Source organism: Ornithodoros turicata, chromosome 7 (genome assembly GCF_037126465.1).
Source record: "Ornithodoros turicata isolate Travis chromosome 7, ASM3712646v1, whole genome shotgun sequence".
NCBI lineage: Eukaryota > Metazoa > Arthropoda > Arachnida > Ixodida > Argasidae > Ornithodoros > Ornithodoros turicata.
In genome coordinates, this window is record NC_088207.1 from 44800184 (window position 1) to 44827684 (window position 27501).

The following is a 27501-nucleotide window of genomic DNA, read 5'->3' on the forward strand; positions in this document are numbered from 1 at the left end:
CTCCCCCACAAAGTAGTTTTGATTTTGAATTCCGACGTGCAACCACCGTCACCGAGAAGCGTCTGGTAGAAGCCACGACAAATGTGACTTTGTACAATACGTAAACGTGATCTCATCTAGTCGTGTTTAAATATTATAGTCTATAATTAGAAATGTGATGAGCGTATTCATAGAGCGGTTCACTTGCGCCGAGGTAAACAAGGTCTGTCAAATAACGGGCTGATCGATGCTTTTTTATGCAGCATATGTAATTCTATACTGTGCTTCCTTCATCTAGGGTAGCATGCCAGACTACTTTGTTTTTCAATGTCATGGACGATTCCAAGCGCAAAATCAGTCGTGAACTGAAGCAGCTGTGGCACACGCTCAACTCTGTGCCTAGTAATAGGAAACAGGTAAGACAACGTATACATACTAAAATACAGTGCGCATGTACTTGCAGTACAGTAAAATACTGTGCACATCATAATCAAGTTCATTAGTACACCAATTTTTTCTGAGTACCAGGTGAACAGGTGTTACATCTTACCATTATCTTTCGATTGCAGACATTCCCTTGCCCCTTCGAGCACCGTTTAATATGATTGTTTAGTTGCAGGAAAAGCTTCTGGATGTTTTCCTGGCTAAGCTGATCACCCAGTACAGAGATGTGCCATACTCAAACCGCTTGACGTGAGTGCATGTTTGACGAATGATCAGACTGAGTGTGTTAGGATATGCGGGATGAACTGGGAGAGGAACAGCAATTGTTATGCCTTGTCTTCTGACCACGCCCTAGGCTACTGACATCGTGTGTACCCTTTGTGTGTACAAGTATAGTTTGTGTGGTGAGAGATGACAGAGGTCCAGATAGTCGCAAAAAAAGATGGAAACAAGTATTGCGCATGTGTCTTGATGTGTGTAGCTGTATGAATTTGACACTGTAATTTCAGAGTGGCAGCATTACTATATTCACAATGTCACACACAAAGAAAAATTTTATTTCCTCTATCATGTTCTGCTGGTTTCAGCTTTAAAAGGATAGTCTCGTACAGCAGGGGCGATTCTGAGACTTAGCCAAAACTATCTTTACGAGTACTGTACACATACAACCGTCAAAGTATCATTCAGAATAACCAAGTCGTTTTCGAGGAATTTGTCGAAACGTGCCGTAATGGCAGACGACGAAACCTGCGCTTCACTCCCATGCAACGTCACGCATGACGTCGGCCTGTGGATACGTTGCCGTTGTCATGGTATACCCGAAAGTTTGAAGCCTCAATTTCGGAAATTTTTTTGGGCAGTTCCATTTGCAATATCGAGCGGATTTCTTGGTGGATCTGACTAAGTTCGCTACGGGCTCTCTAATTCTGTAAAAAAAAAAAACGTTAGGTACACTTGGGAAATTTTGGAGTTCAATTAAAGAAATTCAATTTATTTTAATTAAAATCAAATGAAAATATTTTTGCAAGATGGCAAATTCAGTTGCCACGCAAATGCCGTTCACCCGGTATTTTTCCGTTTGCCCGTTTTTTTGTAAAGTCCGAATGACACGTTTTTTGAAACACCCTGTATATATATATATATGTTGTAAAACGAAAGTGAATCGATACATAACCGAAGCAAACATGAAGTGAATAGTCGCATAACCAGACCGGATACACATGCAGCACGTGTACAGATATATATAACAATGTATACAGTGTGTATACACGATATATTCATGCTGTCCTGAATATGAAGTAGTGCTCACTTGGTTTTATGCCCACTCGTGTACGCATTGGATTCAGAATTATTCGCTTCGGTATTAGAAAAAGAAAGAAAGAAAAAAAAGGAGAAAGAAAGAAAAGGAAAAAAAAAGAAAACGAATATTCGCACAGGCCTAACAAAATTGGAACCTCTATGCCTTCCTCAGTGTTTTTTTTTTTTTTTTGCCTGTTTCCTGTCAAACTGGGTAAAACTGAAACAGACTGAAGTATGTATGCATTCACAGAGAATGGGTGAGTGCAGGAAACCTCCTTGCGCACATGCTGTTATCAGATGTGAGCCGAGCCTGTGAAGAAGGTGATTCTGCTGTGTGCAAGTATTTGCAACATGGAAGAGGCTGGAAGTTGCTATGGGTCCTTATACGGATTGGTGTCGAGGTTTGTGCTCTCAATCACTCTTGTATGTGAAGGCACGATTGTAGTGGGCAGTGATTTAACCTGGGAAGAAAAAGTGAGTGAGTAAACATGTATCATGATGAAACTCGGTGTATTGAGTGTGTGTAACTTGCTGCATCCTAGACTGGTCGCCTTGTCCCTCATCTAAACGGGAAATGCAAAAATGTTCACATGGGGTGTTTCCTCCAGGTACTTCCGTGTGCTCGGGAACTCGCCCAGGTTATGGTGTCAATGCTATCCCTTTTTGCACTGTGGGAGACATCAGCACAAGGTAGGTAGCGTAACGCAGATGATGAGGATGTGAAATGTGCTTGGATGATAAATCTTTAGTGGCACTCTGGTGCTCCGTAATATATATATATACCTGTAAATGTTGCAAGAACACCACCTTTTGGATGTGCTAACACTCGTTTGGCCCTTGTTCATATTGCTGCCTTGATGTCCCTTTATGCAGTTGCACGAGAGAAAAATAAAAGAATTCCTTGACATAGCCAACATTTTCAATTCTGGGAAAGTTGTGCATTACGCATTATTATAATTCTGTGTTACACAACATGCAAACTGTATCTTTCTACAGAGCTTTTATGTGGCAACATTGGACTGACATTGGCCCGTGTGTTTTCCTTATACGCAGATGGGTTCGCATGTGAGGTGGACCTTGTCGCTCTAGACCAGTGTGGCTCTACAAGGCATGCGTTCCCAGGTAATTACCATGAAATAGAGCCAAGGCAACGGAAATTTCGGCATTCCATCAGGCGCCCAGCTGTTCAAGCCTCCCTCTCATCGTCGTCGTCGTCCTCATCAGCATCTTCTGATTCTGATGAGAAGCAGCACAGTATTCCCTTGGCTCTTCTCAAGAGAAGCATCTCGTTTCTTCTCCCTTTCAAAGGGACTGGATCTAAGAGAGAAGCTTTAGAGTCTGCTACTGAGGGAGAAGACCAGCAAACTTGGGCTGTACAGCACTCTGATGACGACAACAAAAACATCAACTGCCTGCTATCCGACATCCCAATAACTGAAAAGGAAATTGACATGCAGGATGCTAAGGCATCTCCGCTCTTCTTGATGAGGTGCATTCTCGAAGTTGTGCGTCAGGTGTGCGGTTCTGAGATGCAGAATGACCGCTCTTGCGCAGCGCTCTTGGTTTCCAGTTCAGCTCTTCCCCAAGCGCTTCACCTTCTCAACTCCTTATGTAGGACTTCTGAAGGGCAGCCGTTGGTTCACAGTGTAATTGGAACGGAGAACACTGTCTTAGTATCCAGAACTGTCCTGCGGCTTGTACTAACTTCAGCGTCTACTCTCCTCGGGAACAGCTACAATCTCAGAGACGTAGCCTCGAAGGATCTCGATCTAGTTTACTGTTTGCTTGATGCTGCGCAAGAGCAAAAGAAAATGCGCAGAGACATTTTAGCATTGGAGATAATCTTGACTGCCTTGCTGATAGTGCGAGATGTCTGCTGTTGCTTTCCAGCTCGCAATGGCAACATTGGGTTGCTGATTGGCACTGTTCAGACCTTGTGTCAAAGCGACTCCACAGACTTGATTGGAGCTATTTTGGCAAGCCAGAAGTCGAACGTCCCAGCCGTGTTTAAAGCACTCGCCGAAACTGTACTTGGATTGAAGAGGATAAGGACTCTCTATGAGAACAGAAGACGTAACTGCGTCTCGTCCTATCATCATGGCGATATTCTGGGACGTGTGGGCAGGCACAGCATAAAAAATCCTGTACCAAGCTGTTCCGTAGCTGCTGTGTGTCACGCCATTTTGAAGGTTGGCAAAACGACAGAAACGCATGCTGCAGTCGTGTGGTCCTTGGAACGCTGTGGTTTCTGTTGCTGTCTAAATCTTGATGACGTTTGTGCAACGTTGCTTGATCAGTTTGAGCACCTTCCAGAGGAGGTTAGATGCGACGTGCTTCGTCTTCTTGAAGGCAGTCTCTATAAGCAGCTTTCTCGTCAACATGCTGGCTCTCAGTGTTCAACATGTTCCAGTCCTGGACTCTCTGCTCCAATCACAATGTCCTCCTACGATCGACTCGTTACGTCTGCAGACGACAGCGTTGCGGTGCAAGTTCGGACTCACCTTCTTCATGTCATTGGAATGGCGTGCAACGATTTTAAGCTGCTGCTGTACTCCGAGGTCATTCTTCCGTTATTTTTTAGCTCGTGCGCTGGGGACAAGCCAGTGCTTTGTGAACTTTCAGAGCTGGCCCTCCCAAACTTTGTGTTGTCTGCACTCTCGATGTCAGGTCCGGAAGTTATCAGATTGTTCGCGAGCGAGTCGCAGAATCTTAATCTGCTGATTGGATTCTTGCGCACTTGCAGAGCGGATGCAGAGAGGCACCTAGCGATAGGGTTACTAGAAGTTGTAGTCAGGTGCACATTGCAAGACGAAAATCCGTCCAGCGAGCTTGATGTGCTCCAGATGTTCTTTGACTTCCTCGCTGAGCAGACGAAAGGGTACTGCTCCATTTCAAAGGTGATTTCCGTCCAGTCCTTGACGTCCAACTTTTCCTTACGGTCGCCTGACGTCTCGAATGAAAAGTCTGACCAGTTGGCTTTCTTGTGTGATCTGTGGTCGTCGTGCAAGAGGATGGCCAAGCATGGAGTCGTGCGAAGATTTCTTGCAACTGGAAGGTGTTCAGGAGAAGGCTACTTCCTGCTGATGCGTTTGGTGGATGAACTAGTCGAAAACGAAGAGCCGAGCAGGGTGTTGTTCGTTACGGTAGACGCTCTCCTTGGACTTTACTTACAAACCTGTCCAGTGCAGCTTTGGACGCATGAGAAGGTAAGCATGTTGTACTAGTGTGCTTATGCTCCATTTTACTAATCTGAATAGGACTTGAGGCCCGAAATTGTTTTCGCTTTATTTCCTTCTCTCGCTGCAGTGTCTCAGTCGAGCTGAACTTGTGCGGGAGATGCGCAATCGCTTGTATTGCTATACTGGCAAAAGCATGCGCGATCGTCGTCTGCTGTTGGATGTGTTAATTGGGAACTTGGTTTACTGCACAAGCAGTAAGGTTCCACCATCCTCCTGCACAGAGGTAATGCAAATTCCGGGCCATATTCTAGAATCTTATTTAACGATGGTATTTTCTGCAGTATCTTCGAACACCTCAACATTTGAGAGAAACAGACCAGAGTTTCAGCTCTGTTGATGTTGATGGGACTTCATTCAGGCTTGACTCTGGCTATGAAGCTGACCTTGAGGCATGTACCGAGGACACCCAGCTGTGTAGCAGAGTTGCACCGTCAACACAGATAGGTAACCATTCACTGGGAGTATTAGGAAATACAGAACCCATTAGTGCAAAGCTGCCTCATGTTGTGAACCTTCCCTTCCTATGCCAGACTGAGATTCACTTTATATCCGTGTTTCACTAATCTCCGGCCAGTGCTGTGTCTTCTCGCTAGACTATGTTATGGGAAGGTACTTCAAGGCCTCACGATGTCCACTATAATGAGATACAGGGTTCGCCAAGATAAACTTCGGGGTTTGTAACGAAGATAAAACAAATAGAAACAGTGTCAGGAAGCTAAAGTAGATGTTCGAGGACGTATTATGCCCCAAATTTTTATGTCAATACTGCCACTTGGTCCGTTTCGCTGCGGATAAATCATGAAAATTAAAAAAACGCCGCTGCCTAACATTTCCAGTCGGCTCTACCTGTGTTTCAGCTCCTTCCGTCAGATGGCGACACGGTCGAGTGCGGCGTTGCAGACGACTTCGCGCAGCAGTCCTCTGCATTCAGTTCCACTTGTTCACCTGGTTTCGATATCGTCTGCAACGCCGCGTTCGACTGTTTCGCAATCTGACGGAAGGAGCTGAAACACAGGTATAGCCGATTGGAACTAGGCAGCGGCGTTTTTTTTATTTTCACGATTTATCCGCATAGAAACGGACGAAGTGGCTGTATCGACATAACATTTTGGGGCATAATATGTCCTCTAACATCTACTTTAGCTTCCCGACACTGTTTCTATTTGCTTTATCTCCGTTACAAACCCCGAAGTTTATCTTGGCGAACCCTGTACATTTACTGCTAGCTTCTAAGTAACGGGGACAAAGGAGAGTCATTCTTTGTCGCTGCTCCTTAGCACTATGTCATTATGTTGGGCATTTACCAACTTGCAGAGTTTGTCACTCTGATGCTCACTGATTTATCATCCACACGGAAAACACTTGCCTCCCAACCTTTGCTTGCGTATTGGGCACACTGCCAATTTTCTTGCCGAAAAGTATGATTTTTTGTACAGGAATACGCAACAATTTTTGTTTCGGTCTTCCGTGCGTTGATTGTTGTTGCTGTGCTTAGTTTAGTGTCCGTATCAACATAGTAGCACTACCTAGCTTGCACAGCTTATAATTCTGGTATATGTGTGTGTATTCTCAGACTCCTCCATTATCTGCTATGAAGAAATGTGCGGCCTTGTGTTGGACATGTTGTGTCGGCTGTACTCGCATCATGACGGTGTGGATTCCCATGAAGTCGCCCTACATGTAATTAGACGCCTAGAGGCACTCTGCACACAACATACCCTTATGCTAGACGTCCTCTACAGAAAGGTTAGTTTGAGCTGTCAGCTGACGTTTAGCATACCCCCAATATTTTGTAGGTCCTGAGCAGCTCGCATCTTGCAATCTTCCTTTCAGAACGCCATAAACAAGATGTGTCATGCATTCACACATCTACTCAGCTTTCCGGAATCCAGCATCAAGGGTAAGTTGATCAATAGGTGGATCGTAAACTCAGCAACAGTACGAAACTCCCCACCTATGTGGTCAACATTGGTGACTATGTGATATCAGCTGACAATATCCATCTTGCAGAACATAGGCTTGGCACATGTAATACTGCTGTAGTTCATTGCTATATTATTTTTCATTACATAACATTAAATACATTCTGCTTTAGAAACACGTGCCGCCCTCTTGTTCGTATAAGGAAGTGAATGTGACGGTGACTTCAAAACATGTCAGTCTGGAAGTTTTATTGACTTGTACAGACACTTGCTTTCTACTCATTTCAGAGTTTTCTGATGGCAGCATCATGGTATTGTTCCCTGCACAGCTTCATACCGTTATCACACAATTATGCATCTGTACTGAACATGACTCTTCCACAACATATGGTTTTTAAGTTCAAAACGAACAATGAAATGAAATAATCAGAAAAAATGCGACATCCAGTAAATCAATGCTGTGCATAATTTGCTCTTTATGTCTGTGCAAATGTGGAATCAGTAACAATGAAACAATTTGGTTGCCTAGCCACAAGGTGCTTTCATGATAAAGTTGTAAAAACTCTCAAGAATGCAAGCTCAACATCAAATAAGCTAGAGCAACAGTAATTTGCTATGCATATGACAGCAGAGTCCCACAGCAGACGCACTTCACACTGTGAACACAGTTTTTGCATTGCTGCCAGACCGCTGAATCTTCCTTGCAATTTGAAATTGCTTTTCTCCTTTGCTATTGCAAAGAGTGTGTTCATTTAGAGGCAGCTTTGTAAGGTCAGTTATATTAATTTTATTTTCAGACCTGCAAGAGTCTCTTGTCAATTTGCTTGTGATGCTGTGCAAGCACAAAACTTCCTCCGAAGATCTCAAGAGTTACTTCCAGCTCTTCAAGGGATCGAAGCCTGCTTTTGTATGACACAAAAAATTGGGTGCAACCAATAATTTTATTTTTTTATCATGCAAGATCGAGTTACAATGTGTCTTGGAAATGCAGGCCATTCTGCTTGGAGGACTCATAAGGCTGATTGGCCTGGCGGAAGAAGGACCCCAGTGCTGCTTACGTTTCCCTGTTGCTGTGACAGAAGAGTTGAGTACAGACTCTGATGACGAAATTGTTGTACTTCTCAGCTGCTGTAACGCAGCATTGCCTCAGGTAATTGTACACTAACAATTATACAACGCTTATGCAACAGACAGTGTAGTAGTAATCCCATCATGTAGTTAAATGCTGTAAGTACAGAAGGAATCTACATCAGGCTGCTGCGCCTGTACAAATTAAGCCAAAAGATCATGATGACATAAAGGAAATGGCTATTAATATGTTTGTGTCGTGTTAGTAAAAAAAAACAAAGTACTTTCTCAGCTGAACCTGCAGGATTTAAACCCATGAACACACGAACAAAATCACATCCAGGTATCGCCGTATCGGAACCGGAACTGAACCGAAAAAATTTGATACGTTTACCGCTTTGGGAATCGGTTCAGAGGTGAAATAATTGTACTACCGACCAACCTTTTTTTTTTTTGTTTGTTTATTTATTTTTTGTACAATGCCAGATGCGAGTAAAAGTTTGTGACTGTAGCGCCAGTTTTTTGCCGGAGCAGACCGGGTTCTGCCCAAAGGCACTTCGCTTTTCATTTTCAGCAGACGACCATGAGAGTACAATACAGTAAAATATCAGGTAAATAATACTAAGTGGGGTTATTACTTGTCTTGTATTTTCACCTGACACGGTTACCTCACACCTTTTTGTTACAACCGTGTGTAAGCTCACTTCCATGTAGAAAGATTACTGCCTTATGAAATATAAATGTCCCGACCGCTTTTTTTAAAAATCTTGGAGGGGGAGGGTTCTCTCTGAGCCGAACCGGAACCGAACTGTTATACGTGAACTGGTTCAAGCTGATAATTTCTGTTCAGCGGAGCTAAACCCGAACCGAACCAACATGCCTAAACCCGAACCGGACCAAAAAAAAATACTGGTTCCGATCCCTGATCACATCACACCATCAGGAGTCATGGCAATGCTCCCCTCGCTAAATGGCCAGTGCACGAGCAACTTCTCAAGATTTAGGTCGGGGAGCAATTCCGAGCAACTGCTGAAGGTTGCTGGTTTCGACCGATTGCCAGCAACTAGAAAATTGCTCATAGTGGCTGGAAAAAGTTGCCCCGTGTGAATGCTGCAAAAGAGTGAATTAGCAACATTGCTTCTGTAGCATGTCACATCAAGCATTAAGTGCACCGAATCACAAAAGCACACTACACTTATCATTAGATGCGAAAAGCCACAAAGCCATTCATGCATCATTTTTGCACTGCAACTTATTGAAATGTTATTGTAAGATAAAAAAGGGGGCATACATTGCACGTGTGAACTCAATAGTGGAAAGTATTAGTTTTTCTTGAGAATTTTGGGAAATCATTCAATGACGTTGGATGCTTATTGATAGAGCTGTGCGAATATTCGAAATTTCGAATATGAAACTAATATCTGATGCTATTCGGATGCTGTTCGCAACCTATTTTCAGTATTCGAAATTTTTGAATACTTTTCGAATAGTAGTGAAACGAGGTATCGCTATCGCCATTTTGCAAGTTGGCTTCGCCTCATTACATGTAAGGGCTCAAAATAAGCATTGTGCTTGCATATTCTTGGACAATCTGAGTGCAATGATAAAAATTTGAAATTGTAGGAACTTTGTGAAGAATTTCCATGGCACCTTCGTAGTGAATACGAACGAAGCAAGAATAATGTCTGGACAACTGCAGCAGGGGCTCTACTTCTGGGCTCTGACGGTTCATGGTCTCCCTTCAAGGAGTGCTTCTCATTAGCCTTCTGGCTTCGTCTACGGCCCCCTCCAGTGTATTGTATGTTGCTATAGCCTTTTTAGCTACCCGTTTAATTTTCTCTGTTTAAAAATTCATCCTCTGCATCCTTAGCATCCTCTCTGCTGCATGTTGCATCAGTGGGGTCCGACGAACTGCTGTTGGAAATGTGGGTCGTTCCACTTCACGGTAGCGTGGTCCTCCGCATGTCTCAGGGTACCAACATTGTGTCTGAGCTCACATTTCCAAACATACTTCCTCTTGGATTGTGGCACCATGTGGGATTGACTTACAAGGAAACGTCTGCAGGGTCTCCCTATTTAGCTCAGGTGGGAACAACAGAGTCCTGTTTTCATTTATTAATTAAGTTCCATGAACAAGATGCTTTCTATTTGCCTTGTAGGTGACTGTATTGGTTGATGGACACAGAAAATACACTGGTAGCCTTTGCTTTGAAGCAGTGGAAGAGATTTCAAATCATCCCTTCTTTGTGGCACTGGGACATGGGCGTGCAAAATTTGGTGGCTCTTTGGAGCTAGGAAACCTTCTGTTCTTCAGAGGTACTGAAAAGAATCAGCTTACTTAAGCTAGATCACCAGCTAGGGGGTTCAGTCTCGGTCAACACTTACTGCTACTTATGTCAGTGAGAGCTTGTGATCAAGAAAATATTGCTTTTATTAAATTGTCACCTCGTCAACAGCACTCTGTATTCGTGAAATTTGTTTTTATAGCCATGTCACGTCAACTGGCACTGGTAGTTGAACCCATAAAACCTTTTTTAAAATCTGATTTGTGATTGATGTAACCTATGGCCTTAATGGTCTTGTTAATTCGCTCCAGCTCACAGAGCACTGGATTCTTTGACAAAGTACAGCTTTAACTTATGGAGCAGTTTGAGTTTTAGTTAGCATTTTTTCAATGCCCGTATTCAAAATAAACAAAGAGCATTCAGAAGCTGTTGACGTATGTCTGCTGGCTGCAACAAACATCCAGGATACTTGAGCATGGGGGTGCAGCACACAACACAACAATTGTGTAATTGTCCTTTGTTCGCAAAACCATTGTCTGTAGCTCAGAGTTTCCAAAATGTGTGCACTATACTTACATGGTAACATGAACTTCAACTTGCAGGGTACCTCCTTACAATGCAAGAAAGCTTCACAATCTACGCTGATGGTCCTGACCAGTGCAGCATTACACCATGTGCACTGACATCAACAAATTTGCCTCCTGTCTTGAACCTTTCATCTGAGTTTCTCCAGCCAGAACTACCATTTTCATTACTGTCTGGAAATAGGAAAGACTCAATGGCCATTTTGCAGGTTGGGTTGCATGCCTCATAATCACTTGCAGTCATCCATGCAAAAATTCAGATGGCACTAAGTAGCTGATGCATGGATTACCGCATAAGTGCCTAATTTTGCAAGCAAGTTAATGTTAATTAATGATTTGGTAACTTAGATGTAAGCATGTTAACTTCATGCTCCACACAAATGTGGAGTATGAGAAAACAAAGGCAGGTAATAAATTTGCATGGATGGATGGATGGATGGATTGTTGGAGCGCCCCTGGTGGGCCTCTTTGAAACGAGGGTCCAGTGAACTGTGCCGACGTGTTAAAATTTCTTCACCAAGCCTTGTTCCGTTTTGAAGTTATTCCACTTTATCCATGGGATCTAACATTACGTCCCCATTTTCCTTTTGAATTGCGGTCGTAGTCTTTTCCCGGTGTAGGACACACTACAAATGGCGCTGTACGTGTCCCTGTTTCCTCTGCGAGATTAAATTAGATGAGTGTTGATGTTGATTAGTTGAGTCTTTTTTTTTTCCTGATCTGAGGGGTCTGGAACAGTGCTGTACCACTTGTTGTGGGGAGACCTCATAATTTAATTCCCTCCTTTGTTTGGTTCCCTTTGTAGGAGAAGCTATTTTTGTCGTACAGTCCATTATCGAGCAACATTTTCTCTGTTCATCCGCAAGTTGCAATGACCAGTGGGCTCTCATCTGCAATTTCCAGCGCATTCAGGTGTGCGGAGGAAACGTTGTTACGTTGTGAACTGATTTTTGTTGTAATTGAGCAGGCCCATGTCTGACAGTGCCCGTGCTTCTCACCGGATACCAGTCACTAGGGCCGTGCTTCAACTGGAGACATTCCGGGTCATGTACAAGCATCAGTTTCATCAGGCGCTATGTAACCTAGGAGGTGTAGCAGTGTTCCTTTTTCTTGTTGCAAGGGTAATGATTTTGCGATGCTTTTGCTTGCATTGCCTTTCTATTCGGCGGTTCACTATTTGTCAGTGATAAAACCACGACCTACTAGATTATAACGACCATGTCACAATCAGCAACCCCTATGAAAAGCCCGTCCGCACGATCCGCCAGGGGGCGCTACTCATCGGCACGCCACGATTGGACGATGGAAATTTGAATTCTGAGCGTGCAGAAGCGTATGTACGACTACCGTAGCAGACGACAGCGATAGCTCCCATGAAAACGCGTAGAATGATGATGATAATCAACCTCATGAATAAAACATCTGTGGAACGTCCACCGCTTGTACAGAAATACTAAGGTAAGCTGAAGTACAAAGTATTGTAGAAGTTGAGGAAGCAATAACTGGGACGATGAGATGCGCCACCGCTGGCTTCCAAAAATGCGGTGCTGGGAAGGGGTGCCCACGACATGGTCGTTATAATCTAGTAGGTCGTGGATAAAACACTCAGCTCTAAAGGATCTGTACGAGTTTCTCAGCTCGACTCAGTTGCCAGAATATAAATAAGACTAGGGCTGTGTGAGTAATTAAAAATGGTCCAAATGCTAGGGCTGTCCATGTTTATTCACACTAAAATGCACACTGGTAGCTACAACAGGTTAAAAACAATCTAAAACTGACGTTTCGGAACCTATGTGGGTTCCATCCTCTTTTCGCTCTGAGGATGGAACTCATATAGGTTCCGAAATGTCGGTTTTAGATGGGTTTTAGATCGTTTTTAACCTATTGTAGCTGCCAGTGTGCACTAGAGTGTGAATAAACATGGTTATGCGTATGGTTATGCGAATGGAAGCTAAGTCGTGTTAACACATGCACCGGCACTCTTTTGGTATATGTCACCATTCTGCAAGTCTGCTTCACCACACGCTTGTGTGTGCCAAGTGAAGCCTGCTTTACAGTACAGCGTTGCCAGACTGCACACAATTTTTGTCTGAAGCGTTCAAAGGAGAGTGTGTTTTTCATTTCCTGTGCAGAGAGCTGTGCCGACAGCACTTCTGCTGGCTGCGGATGGGCGGTGCGGTGCCTGTGGCACGCTCAGCACAGCTGCGATATCGAATGACATTTTTAGCAAAACATCTACGGGGCTTACGACGGTGTTGGTTTCAGGTTCTTTCCTCGGTAGGAAAACGCGCGAAACGACCCAGCAATGAAAGAATGCTTAAAAAGCAAGCGAGCTGGTGGCATACGTTCATAAAGAAAAACTCAGAGACTGGGAACAAGGAAGGTGCACACCAAGAAACCCTTTGTCCACGTGTGTTTTGCTTGTTCCCATTTATTTTTCTTCCTTTTTTTTCTTACAGACTTTTTGTTATACCACTAGCGGTCACCAATGGTGATTGCAAGTTATGATGCAAGCAGTGACAGAGCATGTAAAGTGTGAGCTACCTCAAAAAGATGGGGCTTTAGCAGGATTAAATGATGATGATGCAGGATTAAAGATGGGACTAAAAATGATTAAGAATCGGTGTCCTTTGTTTTTTTTCACGCGCTGTAATACGGGGTCAAATCGGGCGATATCGGGTGGACATTTAAAGAACCATGTTTCTCGCATGTCAGATGACCACGAGATGCAGAGCAGCTGTGCTGATTAAGCAATGCTTTGTGTTCTCCAGCACTCATATTGGTGGCTGACTTCTTCCTTTGGCAAGTCCATTGATAGCCCGAGTGAAAATGATGCAAATCGGGGGTAGAAACGGGGTTAAGACCGAAACACAAGGGTCCAGATATAAAGAGCATGAGTTAGATTAGTCTAGCTAGGTTATTCTGGGAAAGTCCTAGTTGGACATGCAGTTTTATCGTGAATGGAATGATGCAGGTGAAAACAGGAACAGGACGTTGTGAACACCCTTTGGTCTGCGCTCCCTGCTGCAATTGCATTCTGCTCATTCCCTTCTTTTACATTTGTTTCATTGTCTTTTCTGCTTTACAGGTTGTGGAGTGCACTAGTGATGAAATGTCTCAAGCCCTTGCACTAGAGGCCTTGTTCAAACTGCTGCAACAGCATCCAGCTCATATGACCCACTTCCAAGAGATGGATGGCTTGAAGCTGTTGGCACAGGTCTTTCGCAACGCACAATGGCTCGCATCTCCCTCTGCCCTAAGGGTAAGCTTCATCATCTCCTCAAGCTTTAGTCATCCAATTTAGCAAGCAACTGCGTCCATGAATATCGCAGTCTCTCATAGTGAATAGCGCTTAGCACACACCAAATATGCTTTAATATAACTGTACTACTGGAAGTGTGTGAATATTCAATGTTTGACAAAGAAGATGTGTTATTTATTTAATACTCAGTTTGATTGAGAAAAAAGGTCAGTATGTAATCGTGCTTTATTAACATAAGAAGTAGGTTCCTTGCAGAAACCATCAATAGGGTGAGCTGTCTATAATGACATTACTCTAGGGCCATACTTTTTAATAATAATAATAATAATGATGAGGATGATGATGGTGGTGGTGATGTACTTTATTCAGAAAAATAGTCAAGGTACGATGCATGGGCCCGCCTAAGCCCGAGGGCTTGTACCAATAGTACTGTTTGTATTAGTACTAACAGTCATTTTAAAACTGAAGTGAATATGAAGTGAATAATTATGTTCCCGAATAGAATACTCATATACCCGAAGCAAATACAAAGTGGATAGTTATCTATCCGAAGCGAATCTGCAGCGTATAGTAATACCTTGAACCAAACAAACATAGAGAATATATGCACATATACAGCATATGCTCGTGATATGGTATTTATTCGCATGTAGACTGCTTTTTTTTTTTTTTGCCAGAAAACATGGTGCCGCTTAGGAGTTGCATACAATACGCGGGTGAGAAATTGAAGCGTCACTTTCGATTTCCGGAAGCATGCTTCCATGCTTCGGTCGCCAGAACACCATGCGGGTCCTCTTTGTAGACACGAGGCTCTCTTTCTGTTTTCTCCAGTAGCGCACCCGTGCTTCGTTCACTGAAAAACGCTTTTTAACCCCTGATCTTGAAAAGTCATAAATCCCGAAATCACTAGGGTTTGTCCGCAGCTCATCGTGTCATCCAATCCAACTGGGTGGATGGGAAAAGGGTCTCGTATCAACATCCGTTAGCTCCTGACTTAGTTGCTCAGTTGCCTACGCACTTGTTTTGTGCCCTTACACAGGTTGCCGTGAACACATGTTTGAGCAGCCCGATGTTGGACTATGACGCAACGGCCCCGAGCAAACTTCGTGTAGTTTCTTCTCAGTCTTCCACAGAAGATGAAGCAATACTTGTGTGGCCTCAGCTGCTCTGTACCATTCTGAGCAATTGGAGCACTGGACCCGGCTGGACTACGGTCCTGAAGGTGACATGGGCTCTTGTAAGGGATCGTCATCCTCACCGCAAGTTCAACTTGCACCAAGGAGCACCTTTGTTTCTCTGCCTGCTCACAAGGATTAAGGTGAACCAAACAAGGATATTCTACTGGGTGTCTCAGTTAAATCCCCGGGCTAAATAATTTGTGAACCGGTGCACCAATCGAAGAACTTTCCTTTTTACAAGTATCTGAACGATACCGCCTACAACCTGCACACCGTGTGAATGAGGTGAGGTGAATGGGTTTCGGTTTACATATTTTTGTCAGGGTGAAGCGCAAAAGGATGTTCTTCCACTCTCATGCCCACCAATGAATTACGTCCTTACACCAATGAATTACGCCCTTTTGCACTTCACTGCTACCAGCCACGACAAAAATATGTAAACCAAAACCAGTCAATTACTGTAACAAATGACCCGCTTCAGTGGCAGATTTTTCTCAAAAATATGTCCACTGAAGGTCCCAAAAGGGGTAGTACCCACTTTAATGTCGACGGCGCCCTGCTTTAAAAGTTGTGTTTTTTCACGAAACTCATTTGAATTTTTATTTAAATAATGAGTAGCTCCAACTCATTAACACGGTGCGCAGGTTGTAGGCGGTATCGGACGGATACTTGTAAAAAAGAAAGTTCTTCGATTGGTGTACCGGTTCGTGAATTATTTAGCCCGTGGATTTAACTGAGACACCCTGTATACCATTATGTATATCCATCCTGTTTCACGTTGCTGGAAAGCTGGTTGTGACATTTAAACTTTTCAGGAAATCCTACTCGAAAACGACAAGTGGCACCTGGACAGGATCTCTGTCGTGCTCATAGTACATATCTTGGAAGCCTTTGTAGATGACCCCTTGGAATCTAATCAGGTGCCTTCTCGCCTAAGTGCCTGCTTTGACCTGGCCTTGTTGCTTCACAAGATATCGGATGCCTACGTATGTGACACACGGTCTGCCTTCTATTTTTTTCCTCCGTCCCAGTGCCTTACCAGTGGTGAGTAGAAATGGCCAGGGCCCGCTTGCACGAAACAATCCTAAGTGTAACACTTGGCAAGTGTTGCACTAACGCGTTAGTGCACTAAGTTTAGGGTTGCAGTTAAGTGGCTCGCACGAACACTTCGACGACCGCCCTAAGTCAAGTATTCTAAAGTGGATCGTGGCTACGAGCAGTAGCAGTTTTCGGAGGCTCTCATTGGTAGAAAGAGAACTTCCGTTCTGCTCTTCGTCTGACTTCGTCTTCGTCTTCGACTTCTGCTGACATCGTCTGCTTCTGCCGTCGCACGTAAACAGTTTGTAGAACCAAAATAAGGTATTGTACTATCATTGTAGCTGCAAGAACGAGTTAGGTCACTTGTTGCGTGCTTTTGTTAAATAAAATAAAGCCTGTGGCCCAAAGTATGTCTCGAATTGCTTGATGATTGGGAACTTATTGCCAACGGCAGTGCCGGTGAGAGGCACTTCGCGTGCGGCGATCATTTTGAGAGATGTTGCTAACGAAAAGCACAAGACGTACAGCACCCACAGCATTAAAAAATAATACGTTGTTAGTATTGCGAGGAAAATGCGTACTGTATTGCGAGATACAGTTGGGGCCAACAACGAATCTTCGATACACGGTTCATAGCGGCCGACATGTTAGTCCTAAGCTTTGGTGCGGTAGTTTAGGGTGCTCCTTGGACCCTTGGCCAGTGTCCTAAATTGCGCGGAGCGAGCGCCACCACTTTAGTGTTGTAGAAGTTTCGTGCAAGCCACTTACGGCTCCGGCACTACACTAAGTGGGGAACTCGTTAAGTATTACACTAAGTTTGTTTCGTGCAAGCGGGCCCTGTTGCTTTCCAAGCGTGAGCTAAATTATCCTTCGCTCATATCATTCCACTCAGAAAGCCCAGTGACACGGCCGTGGTCACCAGCCTTGTATGCAGTAACCGATGTGTCATCACCGTGCAGTTCTGATCAAGAGGTGAAGTATGATGCCAGTGAGAAAGACTTCACACACGGGGAAGACGGAGCTGTGTTGGAAGGTGAGTGTTCAACACCATTTTGACATGTTGTATTGTACTCAGTATATTGATTGAATTGAATTGAATTGAATTCAATTGAATATCGCTGCTCTTTAAGAAATGAGATAAAGCCCTCGGCCTCATTTGGAGCACTGCATAAATGAAAAGACCAAAATGCTGGAGAAGCCCTAGACAAATTTTTGGCCCTTGCAGCCACTCCGCATCACGATGCTGATCTTTGTTGACATACTGCTCTCGCACAGGCATTTGAATTATCATTGAGGGCAATGGCCATTGAACATTTTGGGTACCATTGATGATGTCCCGCTGCCACACTAACCGATCCAATGCTTCTTGAGAAGGGAGCGTGCTGCACTCTGGATGGCACTACGCGTTACCATCAGCATCATGCAGAAGATGTCTAGAGTGACAGAAAATGTAAAGCAAAAAACAATTTGGGATTTTAAAGGTGTTCGGATTGTCCATTACATGTAACTACGGATTTTATGCACATTTTTTTTTATGACTGCAATGTGTGGACACTGTACCGGTGCGTTATGTTGAGGGTAGAAAAGTAAATTTGTGAATGCCAGCTATACATAATACCTGTAGTAACTGTTACACTGAAGTTTCAGGACTTTTAATAGCACTGCTTGCATCTTTATTGTGTGTGCTTCTTTAGCGCTTGCTTGTTCTGTGGTCACTAGGCTGCCAGCAGCAGTTTTCGAGGACCATTGACAGCTTCGATGGCATTGCACAAACCTCCATCGAGTTGAGGACCATCCGAGTCAATGGTAATTCGAAGTAGCCGTGTAGCAGTGTCCGATTACCATTCAGTTCTATCACCATTCATTTCAAGGACCATTGAAATGCCCATGTGACAGCGCCATAAGAGGAGATGCTCTTGATAGTAATGAGCCTATAGGGCTTAGATATAGACGTGCTGAAATTTCGTGGATTAAGTCACCACGTGCATCTTGCAGGCCTGCCAGCAATGCCAGGAAGTGACTCCATAGCGCATAATGCACATGAGTCAGTTGAAGGTGGGGCAAGTATTACTGACAAGAACCTTCAATTCCTTTATGGCCACAATGATGCAAGCTCTCTAGTTCCCCTGACCAACATACAGCACAGTGAAAGGGACATGTCATGGAGCATTCCTCGTACCTTAAGTAGCACATCGACCATGACTTTGTCACTGACCACTGTTGGCACGAATGAGCCTGGGCAGCCGACAGGGCCATGTTCTTTTGGCAGCACCCTGAAGGGAAGGCATAGGACAACCCAACCCTATTCAACCGTTGACTCCTCATCGTTGTGGGATGAGGAGTTCCAAACTGAAGTCTCTGAAAACGGTGGTGTTGTCATGCTTGTTCAAGGTGCGTGTCTTAAGGTCATTTTTTGTAAAGGAGCTGCAGTGCATTTCAGGTATGTTCCTTTCTTGCATGGACCTTGCAGGGCTGCTTCGCCTGACGTGCAATATCCTGATGACGTCCCCAAAGCCTATGGTCTGCCAGAAGCTTGAACCAGTTCTGCGACCTGAAGTGCTCATTGTATTGGCCCTCAACAGCAGTCCCTCTGTTTCCAACGAGATACTGTGTGTAAGTTCTGGACGATAATATACTGCGGAAAATGATGTAGCAGTGTTGTGTACGCAGTGAAATGGTGTGCGGTGAATGTCTTTAACGCCTCTGGTGATGAAACTCCCCATTCATCAGCCTAAAATCAAGTTGTTGTTGTTTAATGCAAAGAGCCACACTTGCATTTAATTTGGTATGCAATGGAAGCTAATTATAATGATTTGGTACAAATGCCATATCTGTCGCCTGTTCCTTTTTGCATTATGATTTATTTATTTATTTATGCATTAAAGGGGTAACAGGAAATGGAACAGCGTACCGCCCCACACTGAGTATCGACTTCATACGTAGGACATGCATATTGTCTCTCGAGTATGAATAGAGCCTGAAGTTTTGGGGTTTTACCCGATTGTTCCCCGAATTTGCACCCTGAATGGAAGGTTGCCTCTTTAGGGTGAAACCCGATTTTTACCCGACAAATTGGCCTCACTGGGATGTCTGTAGGAATGCACTAACTTACTTGTTTGGCAGAAAAATTCAGTTACATCACCGTTTGTACCAAACCTGTACAGTCAGTTTGAGTAACTGAGCCCGATTTCTCCCTGAATTTAGCATACTCGAAGTTTTTTCGCCCGAATTCGCATGAATTTAGTGCACATGTTTATTTACCCGATTTTTACCCCCCGAATTAAAAAAAAAAAATTACCCGAAAACTTCAGGCTCTAAGTATGAACTGCTTGAGATTTCTAAGGTGATATATGCCTTCAGCAGTCAGGTTGACTGCAACCGTACTGTATCCAGATTGCAGTATTCAGTTATTTGTTCAGTGTCTTTGTTAAAATGCACCATGTACCAACAGAAAGTAAATTGCCTTATGCTTTGCTTCAACAAATAACATATCATGCACCTGTTAGTCATTCCTGCATGGCAAAAGTTTCAGCAGTAGTATTTGTACGAGTGAGGATTGCGCCTCCGAAACTAGCACGTGTTGTGCAGTGTACCTCGAATATTGTTTGACCCTGTTGTAATGCTGGTCCTTTGTATGCTTACCTGCTATTGCCAAGTAAATCTTTGATTTCCTGCCATTTTGATTTCTAGGTGCTAGATGCGTACCTTGCCAAAGCCTCTCAGGAACTCTTAACTCGCTTCCTTCGTGTAAAGGGTTTTCAACTGCTGGGTGCCCAGTTAAGCCGCCATCCTGCCTCTGAAGCTCTTGTTCGTTCGTGCTTTGGTCTCTTTTTGGGCCGGAGGGTAATGTTTGACAGGCAAGTGATCCCTCTTTCATCATTCAATATTGTTTGTTTCCCAATTAGAGTGATGAAGGAAAGACGTATACTATTATTAGGGCCTGACTTTTTCTGGGTTTTATTTTTGGCCAAATTCGGGGGGTAAATATCGGGTGATATTTTTTATTTGAAAATTCGGGTGTATTCGGGTTAAATCCCGTTGCGGCATATTCTGTTGTCAGGAATTCGGGTGTATTCGGGTGATTTTTTTTTATTAATAAAAATTTGTCTTAACATGGAACTAATGTTTAGCAATGTTATCAAACTTTATTTTAATGCACGCTTATGAGTGTGCCACTCGACCCGGATGTTTTCGGGTAGATTCGGGTTAAACCCGAATTTTACAGATTTCGTTCGGGGGGTAAATATCGGGCGGATACGGGTTTAACCCTAAAAAGTCAGGCCCTAACTATTATTAGCATATTGAAATGTTGGCATCTTTTTAATGTTGCACAGGCCTGTTGCATTGGAGGCTGTGCCTGAACACCCCATCAGGCGTGCAGCTTCTGTATTGGTATTGTCGGTGCTACCGCAAACTGCCTATGACTTGAAGTTGTGTAGTGCTACACTGCACTTTCTTTGGCAGGTAAGCTATTATTTTTCTTGTGCAGCGCTATTTGATAACACAGACTGATACAAGGTAATCAACAAGGTAATCAAGGATGTCATTAAAAAGGAAGTGCAAAAGACAAGAAACAAACTGAAACAGAAGCATCATTTCCAAACAAAAGCGTCATATTCTTAGTCTCATGCAATCATATTATGGTTGCTGGTTGGTTTACAGTGCACATAATAAGTGCATGCATATTCTTCGTTTTTTAAAGATTTGTAATGCTGTGGATGGTGCTGCCAAGGTGCTGAGCAATAACAATGTTGGTGAAAGCTTGGTTTACCTGATCTGCTTGCTGCCCCACAATAATACCAGGTTAGGTGGATTCTAAATAAATAAATAAATAAGAAAAAGAGAATACTCTATCAGTTTTTAGCAAGGCATACAAGAATTCTATTCTGTAGCACAAAACATCTTGCAAATAGGCTAGACTTCTGGCTCTAGGAACTACAGTTAAAAATGGCTTCCTTTGTGTTCTCAGGAGTAGTGGAGTATTTCCAAAGGATATTGTCGAGGACATCCTTGAGCTCCTTCGAGTCATTGTCCTACAGACATGCCGGTATGCTCTCTGTTGTTTGAATTCTTCTAGGGTGCTTATGTTGTTGTACAGTAGAATATTACATGAGCTGAGCTATGAACTTCTACCAATTTTTGTTTCTTTTTATTTCTGTTCACACAACAGGTTTGTCACTCGCAGCAGCAAGAAGCTGTCACTTGACTGTTTCTACACCCTGAGTGACCTCTTTGCTTCTCAGTTATCCTTGCATTCTTCTAAGTGCGGTAGTGAGTAGATTTCACACTTTTTGCAACCTTTGTACTTTGGTGTGCTGTAGCAGGAAATTATTTAATTTTAAATTTAATGCTCTCTGACTAGATGCAAGTGAAGGATGCATTCCTGTCTTCCGCAGCTGCCAAGCGATCTTGTTCTCTGCTGTCTTGGACCTGCTACGATCATATCACTCGGGCGTTTACAGTAAGTTGAAAATAATTAAGGCAAAATTCCTGCACTACTATAATTGGTACTAACATGTTTTACTGTCTGGAGTGTTGTTGTGTCCACGATCGGCTAATCTGTGATAACGTTGGCAATCGGAACTGTGGGCATTTGGAACTGTGGGCAGTATGGAATTTGAATTTGAAACAAATGCAGTTTTGTGAATCACTAATAGACCTCGCGGTAGTCATGGAAAAGTTGATTATGGTAGCTCACTCATTATCAGCGACATGGAATGAATGAAAACTTGGTGTATTCAAGAGACCAAAGGGGGCATATTAGATTGACAACTGTGAGTGCTATCTGCTACGAAAAATTAAAAAAATTCTGCTTACAGTCTGGTTGGTTAACTGTGTCAGTTATGTTGATTGCATTATAGAAAGCATGTATGGCGGAATGAAGTATGTTACATATCAAGGTGTGTTAATGATTGTAGTCAGAGTCGCGTTTAATAAAAGCAGTTTCAAATGCATTCTCAATTTTTTAACAGATGCCTTGGAAGCATTGAGAGCACTCTCCTTGTTGGGTGTAATTCTACAAAGTATTTGAGTAAACAGCATAAGGTGATGCCAACAGTATTGTGCAACGACAAAGTGCTATAGCAAAATAAAGAACCAGTAAAATGTACCTAGCCACATTTCAATTTTGTGTTGCCGCGCTGAGGAAAATACAGTGCGGCCTTGCTTTTTTGTTGTCTGCTGTTTCCAAAAATCTGGGGGAGTTCACGTTACATTTTATTCAAATATGATAGGTTGTTACTGTGGCTTCAGCATAATTCGTTACAGAAACCCATGGCATCACCACTCTTTCTCAGACAACGAACAATGTTTTTAAATTTCTCCTTCAGGATCCAGTAGTTGGTCTCAGTCAATCATTGAAGGATTTACGGCGCTCGGTTCAGCACCGCTTGACTACATGTCCTTCTCATCGTCATCGGATCTCGTTCTGGGAGGACCTTCAGATCATTTAGCTACCTCTTCACCCGTGTCCGAGGTGCCACAGGTTGAGCATAATGCACCCCCTGCAGCAGTTCTTTCTAGAGAACTACACAATATCTTCCTGCAGGCCTGCGATTTTGTCCTCTACAAATGTGAGCTGTATTTTCTGTCTTTGATACTATTTGCTATTTTAAGATTTAGTCATGATTTTAGTCATGACGTTAGATTTATGGTAAAATGGTATGCATACAGTGCAAGTTCCAGACTGCATGGCTAGGACATAAACAGTGTCGCTGCTGGGTCTGACCAGACCTAAGTGATCCCTACCGAGCAATAGGTACACAATATATCAGAAGACGATCAGTGTCTCGACAATGGGTGATGTGTCATTGAAAAGTCATCTGCGATGCTCGAAGCATGTATGCCAATCAGCAGAGAGTGAGGACAGCTCTCCATCGCTGGTTACATGTCAGTGGGAAACGTAACGTTGGAAATGCCTAGACATCGTCGTGAAAACACACAGCTTTTTTATAAAAAAATCTGTGTCGAATTAAAAAAAAAAACACCCAGTGCTATGTGAGCTCAAGGCACATTGCAGAGATTGTTTGTGAGTCATATGTAGTGGACGTATATTTTCAGGCATGAAATTCGATGGGTCATCTCATGAACTTTCCTTAACAAGCAACTTGGTCAAGATGGCTGTTGTTGGCACAGCACTAAAAGCATCTAAAGTAGGTTTTGGCTTGGTCCAGCTTTGGTTTGACATCTAGTTGGTTCATTGTATATTTCAGACTATGCGAATCAAAGAAAACTAATTTAGTGCAGTAGAACCTCTTTATAGTGAAGTTGGTCAGACTGCAAAAAAAAAAAAAAAAAAGAATCACGATATTAGTATCTTCACCATATCAGTATAATTCATGGATTGGGTCTCGGCACATTGGGACAGCAGGTTTATTTCACTAGGTCTATATTTTCACCATATATATAGAGAGAGGTTCTACTATAGAATAGAAATAAAGGTGAGTGGCAGGTCTGCGTCATGTGCTAGCGTGGTTGTTCACCAAGGAGCTTGAGCATCACTGCTCTCACAAGTGCTCTTCTTCTGACTTGCCAAGATTAAACTTCTTTTCTGTCTTTTTTTTTTACATGCTTAGAAGAAGAAACACATGCATCCCTTGGAAAGGATGACATACTCTCTACGAGGATCTTACAAGAGCCAGGTAGGCTAGCACTCAGAATTGATCATGTTTGTGTCTCATGCCTGTCAGCATTATCTGCAATCATTCCTCATCTTCCATCATGCCATGTGCTGTGTTTCATGCCCTCCTTCTGTACCTTTCATCTTCTGTGTCCACAGCGGTCTCGTTGGTTGCTTTCCTTGTCCATTGCGGTCGTCATACATTGGCACACAAACGGGCAGTGTGCGACTTCACAATGGCTACAAACTCTCTTGAGGTGCAATGCTTTCCTTTGCTTACTCCCTACTTTATACACTTCAGCTAGGGCAGCTGTGTTGTCATCTCCTTTCACCGACTCAAGATCCACACCTTAGGCTCCAAATCGTAAAGGACTTGTGCAGCTGCAATGACTATGAAGATGCCATTCTGTCCCTGTCACAATTAGAGAACAATGTAAGTTGCTGCAGTCAAATAAACATTGTGATGTGTTGCACTTGCAAAATTCTAGCATACAGCTACTCTCGAAATAAGCTTTTCACGATATGTAAGGACGATACAACAGAGTCTGGAGGAGATGATGTGTGTACATGAATCCTTCAAACTGTGGAATAAAAACCCTAGCAAACTGAGAAAATTAGGCATTTGCCAGTGCAGACCATTTTCAGATGAGTTGTTCTGACATGATATTTCCCAGTATTACTGAGTAAAAAGATTCAAAATAACTGAAATTAACGCATGAAGAGTAAACACATTTTGTGACAACAGCACAGGCACTTCAAGCTTCATAGCAACTTGAGCCAGAGCACAGGAACCATTGTGATGTGCGAAACAAGCCGGAAGTGTTTAGGGAGAAAATACACGTAGTAAAAGGCAGGAAATACATGCCATTCGGCCCGTTGTCTACTGAGCGTAGACTGTCAGCCATCAGTCTTGGAGATAGCAGCAATTCTTTATCCTAGAAAGATTAGCTGACCAGGTCAGCTCCACCCTACCAGAGAGTATTGAGCTGTTTATTCGTAGGTGGCAGAAAGTTGACTTGTGCATATGCAGTTGAGGTGTAGCTTGTTGTGTGCGTGGACTTGTATGACAGTGAGAGTATCTGATCATCCCTGTGTTGCTTTGATGTTTCATTTTAGGAATTTCTGTTCTAACACACAGCCCATACATATTTGGGTCGTATCTGAAAACTTCCAAAAGTTGATTTACCTACCTTGAAATTGCTTTATTGAATTATTTTATAACTCAAACGGCACAGTACCAGCACTGTCTGTCACGTTCTACGGCTATTAGGCTATTACAGGCTATCACGTTCTACGTTACCTTCTGACGCCATCCCCCTCAAACATTGCCTACCTTCTCACTGTTCACAATGACCCAATAAGGGCGAAACAGCTGTCTAGTGCTGGTACGGCATAGTTTGAATTATGAACGCGTACGTTGCGTCCAACCATAGAGCTTTGGCCTTTTTCCTTTTTTTGTTGAATTACGTATTTGTGTTGCAGACCACTAGCTTATTGGTGGGCTTCACCCAGGAGCTGTTGCATGAACACGCCAGTAAGACTTGTGCCGAAGACTGTACAGTTGTTGAAAAACTGCTAAAGACCTTGAGGAAATGTTCATCTACTGTGCCAGGCCCACACGCGTTACAGAATCTAAGCGTGTCCGAGTTGGAAAACCAATGGAAGACCCAGTGGGCGCAAGGAAGGGATAGCTGGCATTCGAAAGAGAAGTCCCATATAGGCCGGTTAGTTTGTCTCGTTATTCAGGACTGGTGCCTTTTCCGAATGAATATTGATATTTGCAATAATATCTTGCATGAATGGATAGCTATAAAAGCAGGGTGAAGAAGTTGGAATCGAAAGCTTCAAAGGCATCTGTGGAAGCCACACACATGACCCGAGCTGTAGTGGAGTTGCTGAATGCGCTTCACAAGGAATTTGTGTTGGCCACAAAGACCCGCCAGGGACGAGATGTGGCCATCAAGCAAGCATGGTGCCGCCTAGCAAATGCGCTCACTCATGAACGGTAAGCTAATTGTATTTTTTTTGGATCCTTCGAGTAAAGAGTGAACCGCGTGGCCAGAAAAGCGTCTGAATCGTTTCCGAAGAGAATTCGGGAACAAAGCCTTTTTTCGGAGGACAGAATTCCGGGCCGAATTCGGCGCGATCTGGCCAAGACAGATTTCTCCTCCGAAATGGGAAGTGACGCCAATCGAAACGGTAAGACAACGATAATACAACGGTAATACAACGGTAAGACAACGACAAGATAACAACGACGATGTAGCAATCGGGGTCGACTGTTGCCGTGTGTGCGACTTCTACCCCTATGAATACGGGGATTATTTCATTGAGCTGGATGATTGAAAGGCGATGTGCCCTAAGGTCAGAAGTCTTAGGCCAAAAATTCGGCTTGCAGTTGGGTAGCATGCGGTGATGCGCAGAAAAAAGTTCGGTCCCGATTTCGGTTCGGGCAGTTTTCGGATACTTTTTTCGTGCCATGCGGTTCGGCCTTTAGACTTGGATGTGTGAAGTAAATGCTTTGGCCTAGTGTTATCGAGGCTGTTTCTAGCCAGAAAAGATGCCAGAAAGCTGTAAACTATCCTGCTGGATGGTGTAATAGATCAGAAAGTCAGTATATGTACCCTGTGGGGCACAGAAGATTAATAGTCCCCTTGCGAGCAGGAGACGCACGACAATCAATTGATGAATAAGCACTTGGACATTAGCCATGACTGCATCACCGCTCCTTCTTTGCCTTGCACTTAGAATTTTATTGATGTCTGTGTGATGTATTAAATTTATATTTTTGCTGATTATTATGACACACAAGGGCATTTCTTTCTCCCATGACATGCTGTTACATTGCTCTAAACTGTTGAAACAAAGTCTGTGTGCCAGTTGGTAATCTGCACGCGATATGTATGAAAGTGCCCTTCGTGAACTTCTGCTGCTCCTAAAAGGGATCCCATCCTTCCACGACTATGCACAATTTCTTTTTTTCCAGTTGCTTATTTGTGATGCTGTTGTCTAATTTAACAGTAATCACTACCTCTAACATTTTGTGATGTTTCAGAGCTGTGTGGTATTTCCCAGAGTGCTTCCCTAAAGCTTGGGAGCTAGACCCTACGGAAGGTCCCTCTAGAGTGCGCCGACGATTGCGCCGTTGTTTCCTGCAGCTTGACAAGAGGTTCTTGCTGCCAGAATTTCAGGGTAACATAGGTAAGAAAGTACTTTGTGCACGCTTCCTCGTCCGTTTACATGATGCCCCAGTTTCAGAACCGTGATTGTAGGGACCCAATTAGCGAATATTTTATGTTCAGAAATATTATTTTTGAGAGATGTTATAATTAACGCAACAAATAATACTTCAAATATTGTAAGCCTGTAGGGGTATACTCAGGAAAAAATAAATAAAAATAAATAAAATATCCACGAAATGACAAATAATATATAGACAATACATGTGAACCAATTCATTGTAACAACGTGTATTGTTAGAAAACAATAACGTTTATGCCGGACATGGGCGCAAGATTTGAGCTCGCTCGTTCTGTTCTGGCTTGTTCTTGGTCGAGTAAATGTCGATGATTATGCCTTGTCAGT

At 43.3% G+C, this 27501-nt stretch overlaps 1 protein-coding gene across 2 annotated transcripts in view; it reads left to right on the forward strand.

The window, feature by feature from the left end:
* The window catches only part of LOC135401234 (lysosomal-trafficking regulator-like), a 43763-nt gene that overhangs the window by 233 nt on the left and 16029 nt on the right, over nucleotides 1–27501 (forward strand). Inside the window, exons 1-37 of one of the 2 annotated variants that reach the window (XM_064633518.1) lie at nucleotides 118–202; nucleotides 278–395; nucleotides 593–672; nucleotides 1973–2123; nucleotides 2331–2412; nucleotides 2776–4928; nucleotides 5029–5184; nucleotides 5243–5405; nucleotides 6535–6707; nucleotides 6795–6861; nucleotides 7681–7790; nucleotides 7875–8033; nucleotides 9575–9749; nucleotides 9822–10036; nucleotides 10111–10267; nucleotides 10839–11029; nucleotides 11626–11732; nucleotides 11788–11941; nucleotides 13909–14082; nucleotides 15122–15400; nucleotides 16076–16304; nucleotides 17191–17331; nucleotides 18294–18689; nucleotides 18769–18911; nucleotides 19989–20155; nucleotides 20633–20762; nucleotides 21001–21101; nucleotides 21268–21345; nucleotides 21469–21569; nucleotides 21661–21759; nucleotides 22628–22870; nucleotides 23358–23449; nucleotides 23873–23938; nucleotides 24218–24349; nucleotides 25399–25640; nucleotides 25724–25921; nucleotides 26972–27117. In XM_064633518.1, the coding sequence (XP_064489588.1) occupies nucleotides 312–395; nucleotides 593–672; nucleotides 1973–2123; nucleotides 2331–2412; nucleotides 2776–4928; nucleotides 5029–5184; nucleotides 5243–5405; nucleotides 6535–6707; nucleotides 6795–6861; nucleotides 7681–7790; nucleotides 7875–8033; nucleotides 9575–9749; nucleotides 9822–10036; nucleotides 10111–10267; nucleotides 10839–11029; nucleotides 11626–11732; nucleotides 11788–11941; nucleotides 13909–14082; nucleotides 15122–15400; nucleotides 16076–16304; nucleotides 17191–17331; nucleotides 18294–18689; nucleotides 18769–18911; nucleotides 19989–20155; nucleotides 20633–20762; nucleotides 21001–21101; nucleotides 21268–21345; nucleotides 21469–21569; nucleotides 21661–21759; nucleotides 22628–22870; nucleotides 23358–23449; nucleotides 23873–23938; nucleotides 24218–24349; nucleotides 25399–25640; nucleotides 25724–25921; nucleotides 26972–27117 (7534 nt within the window). In that variant the 5' untranslated portion in view covers nucleotides 118–202; nucleotides 278–311. Of the gene's footprint in view, nucleotides 1–117; nucleotides 203–277; nucleotides 396–592; nucleotides 673–1972; nucleotides 2124–2330; nucleotides 2413–2775; nucleotides 4929–5028; nucleotides 5185–5242; nucleotides 5406–6534; nucleotides 6708–6794; nucleotides 6862–7680; nucleotides 7791–7874; nucleotides 8034–9574; nucleotides 9750–9821; nucleotides 10037–10110; nucleotides 10268–10838; nucleotides 11030–11625; nucleotides 11733–11787; nucleotides 11942–13908; nucleotides 14083–15121; nucleotides 15401–16075; nucleotides 16305–17190; nucleotides 17332–18293; nucleotides 18690–18768; nucleotides 18912–19988; nucleotides 20156–20632; nucleotides 20763–21000; nucleotides 21102–21267; nucleotides 21346–21468; nucleotides 21570–21660; nucleotides 21760–22627; nucleotides 22871–23357; nucleotides 23450–23872; nucleotides 23939–24217; nucleotides 24350–25398; nucleotides 25641–25723; nucleotides 25922–26971; nucleotides 27118–27501 lie in introns of those variants that run through there. The other variant, XM_064633517.1, reaches the window with a different exon arrangement.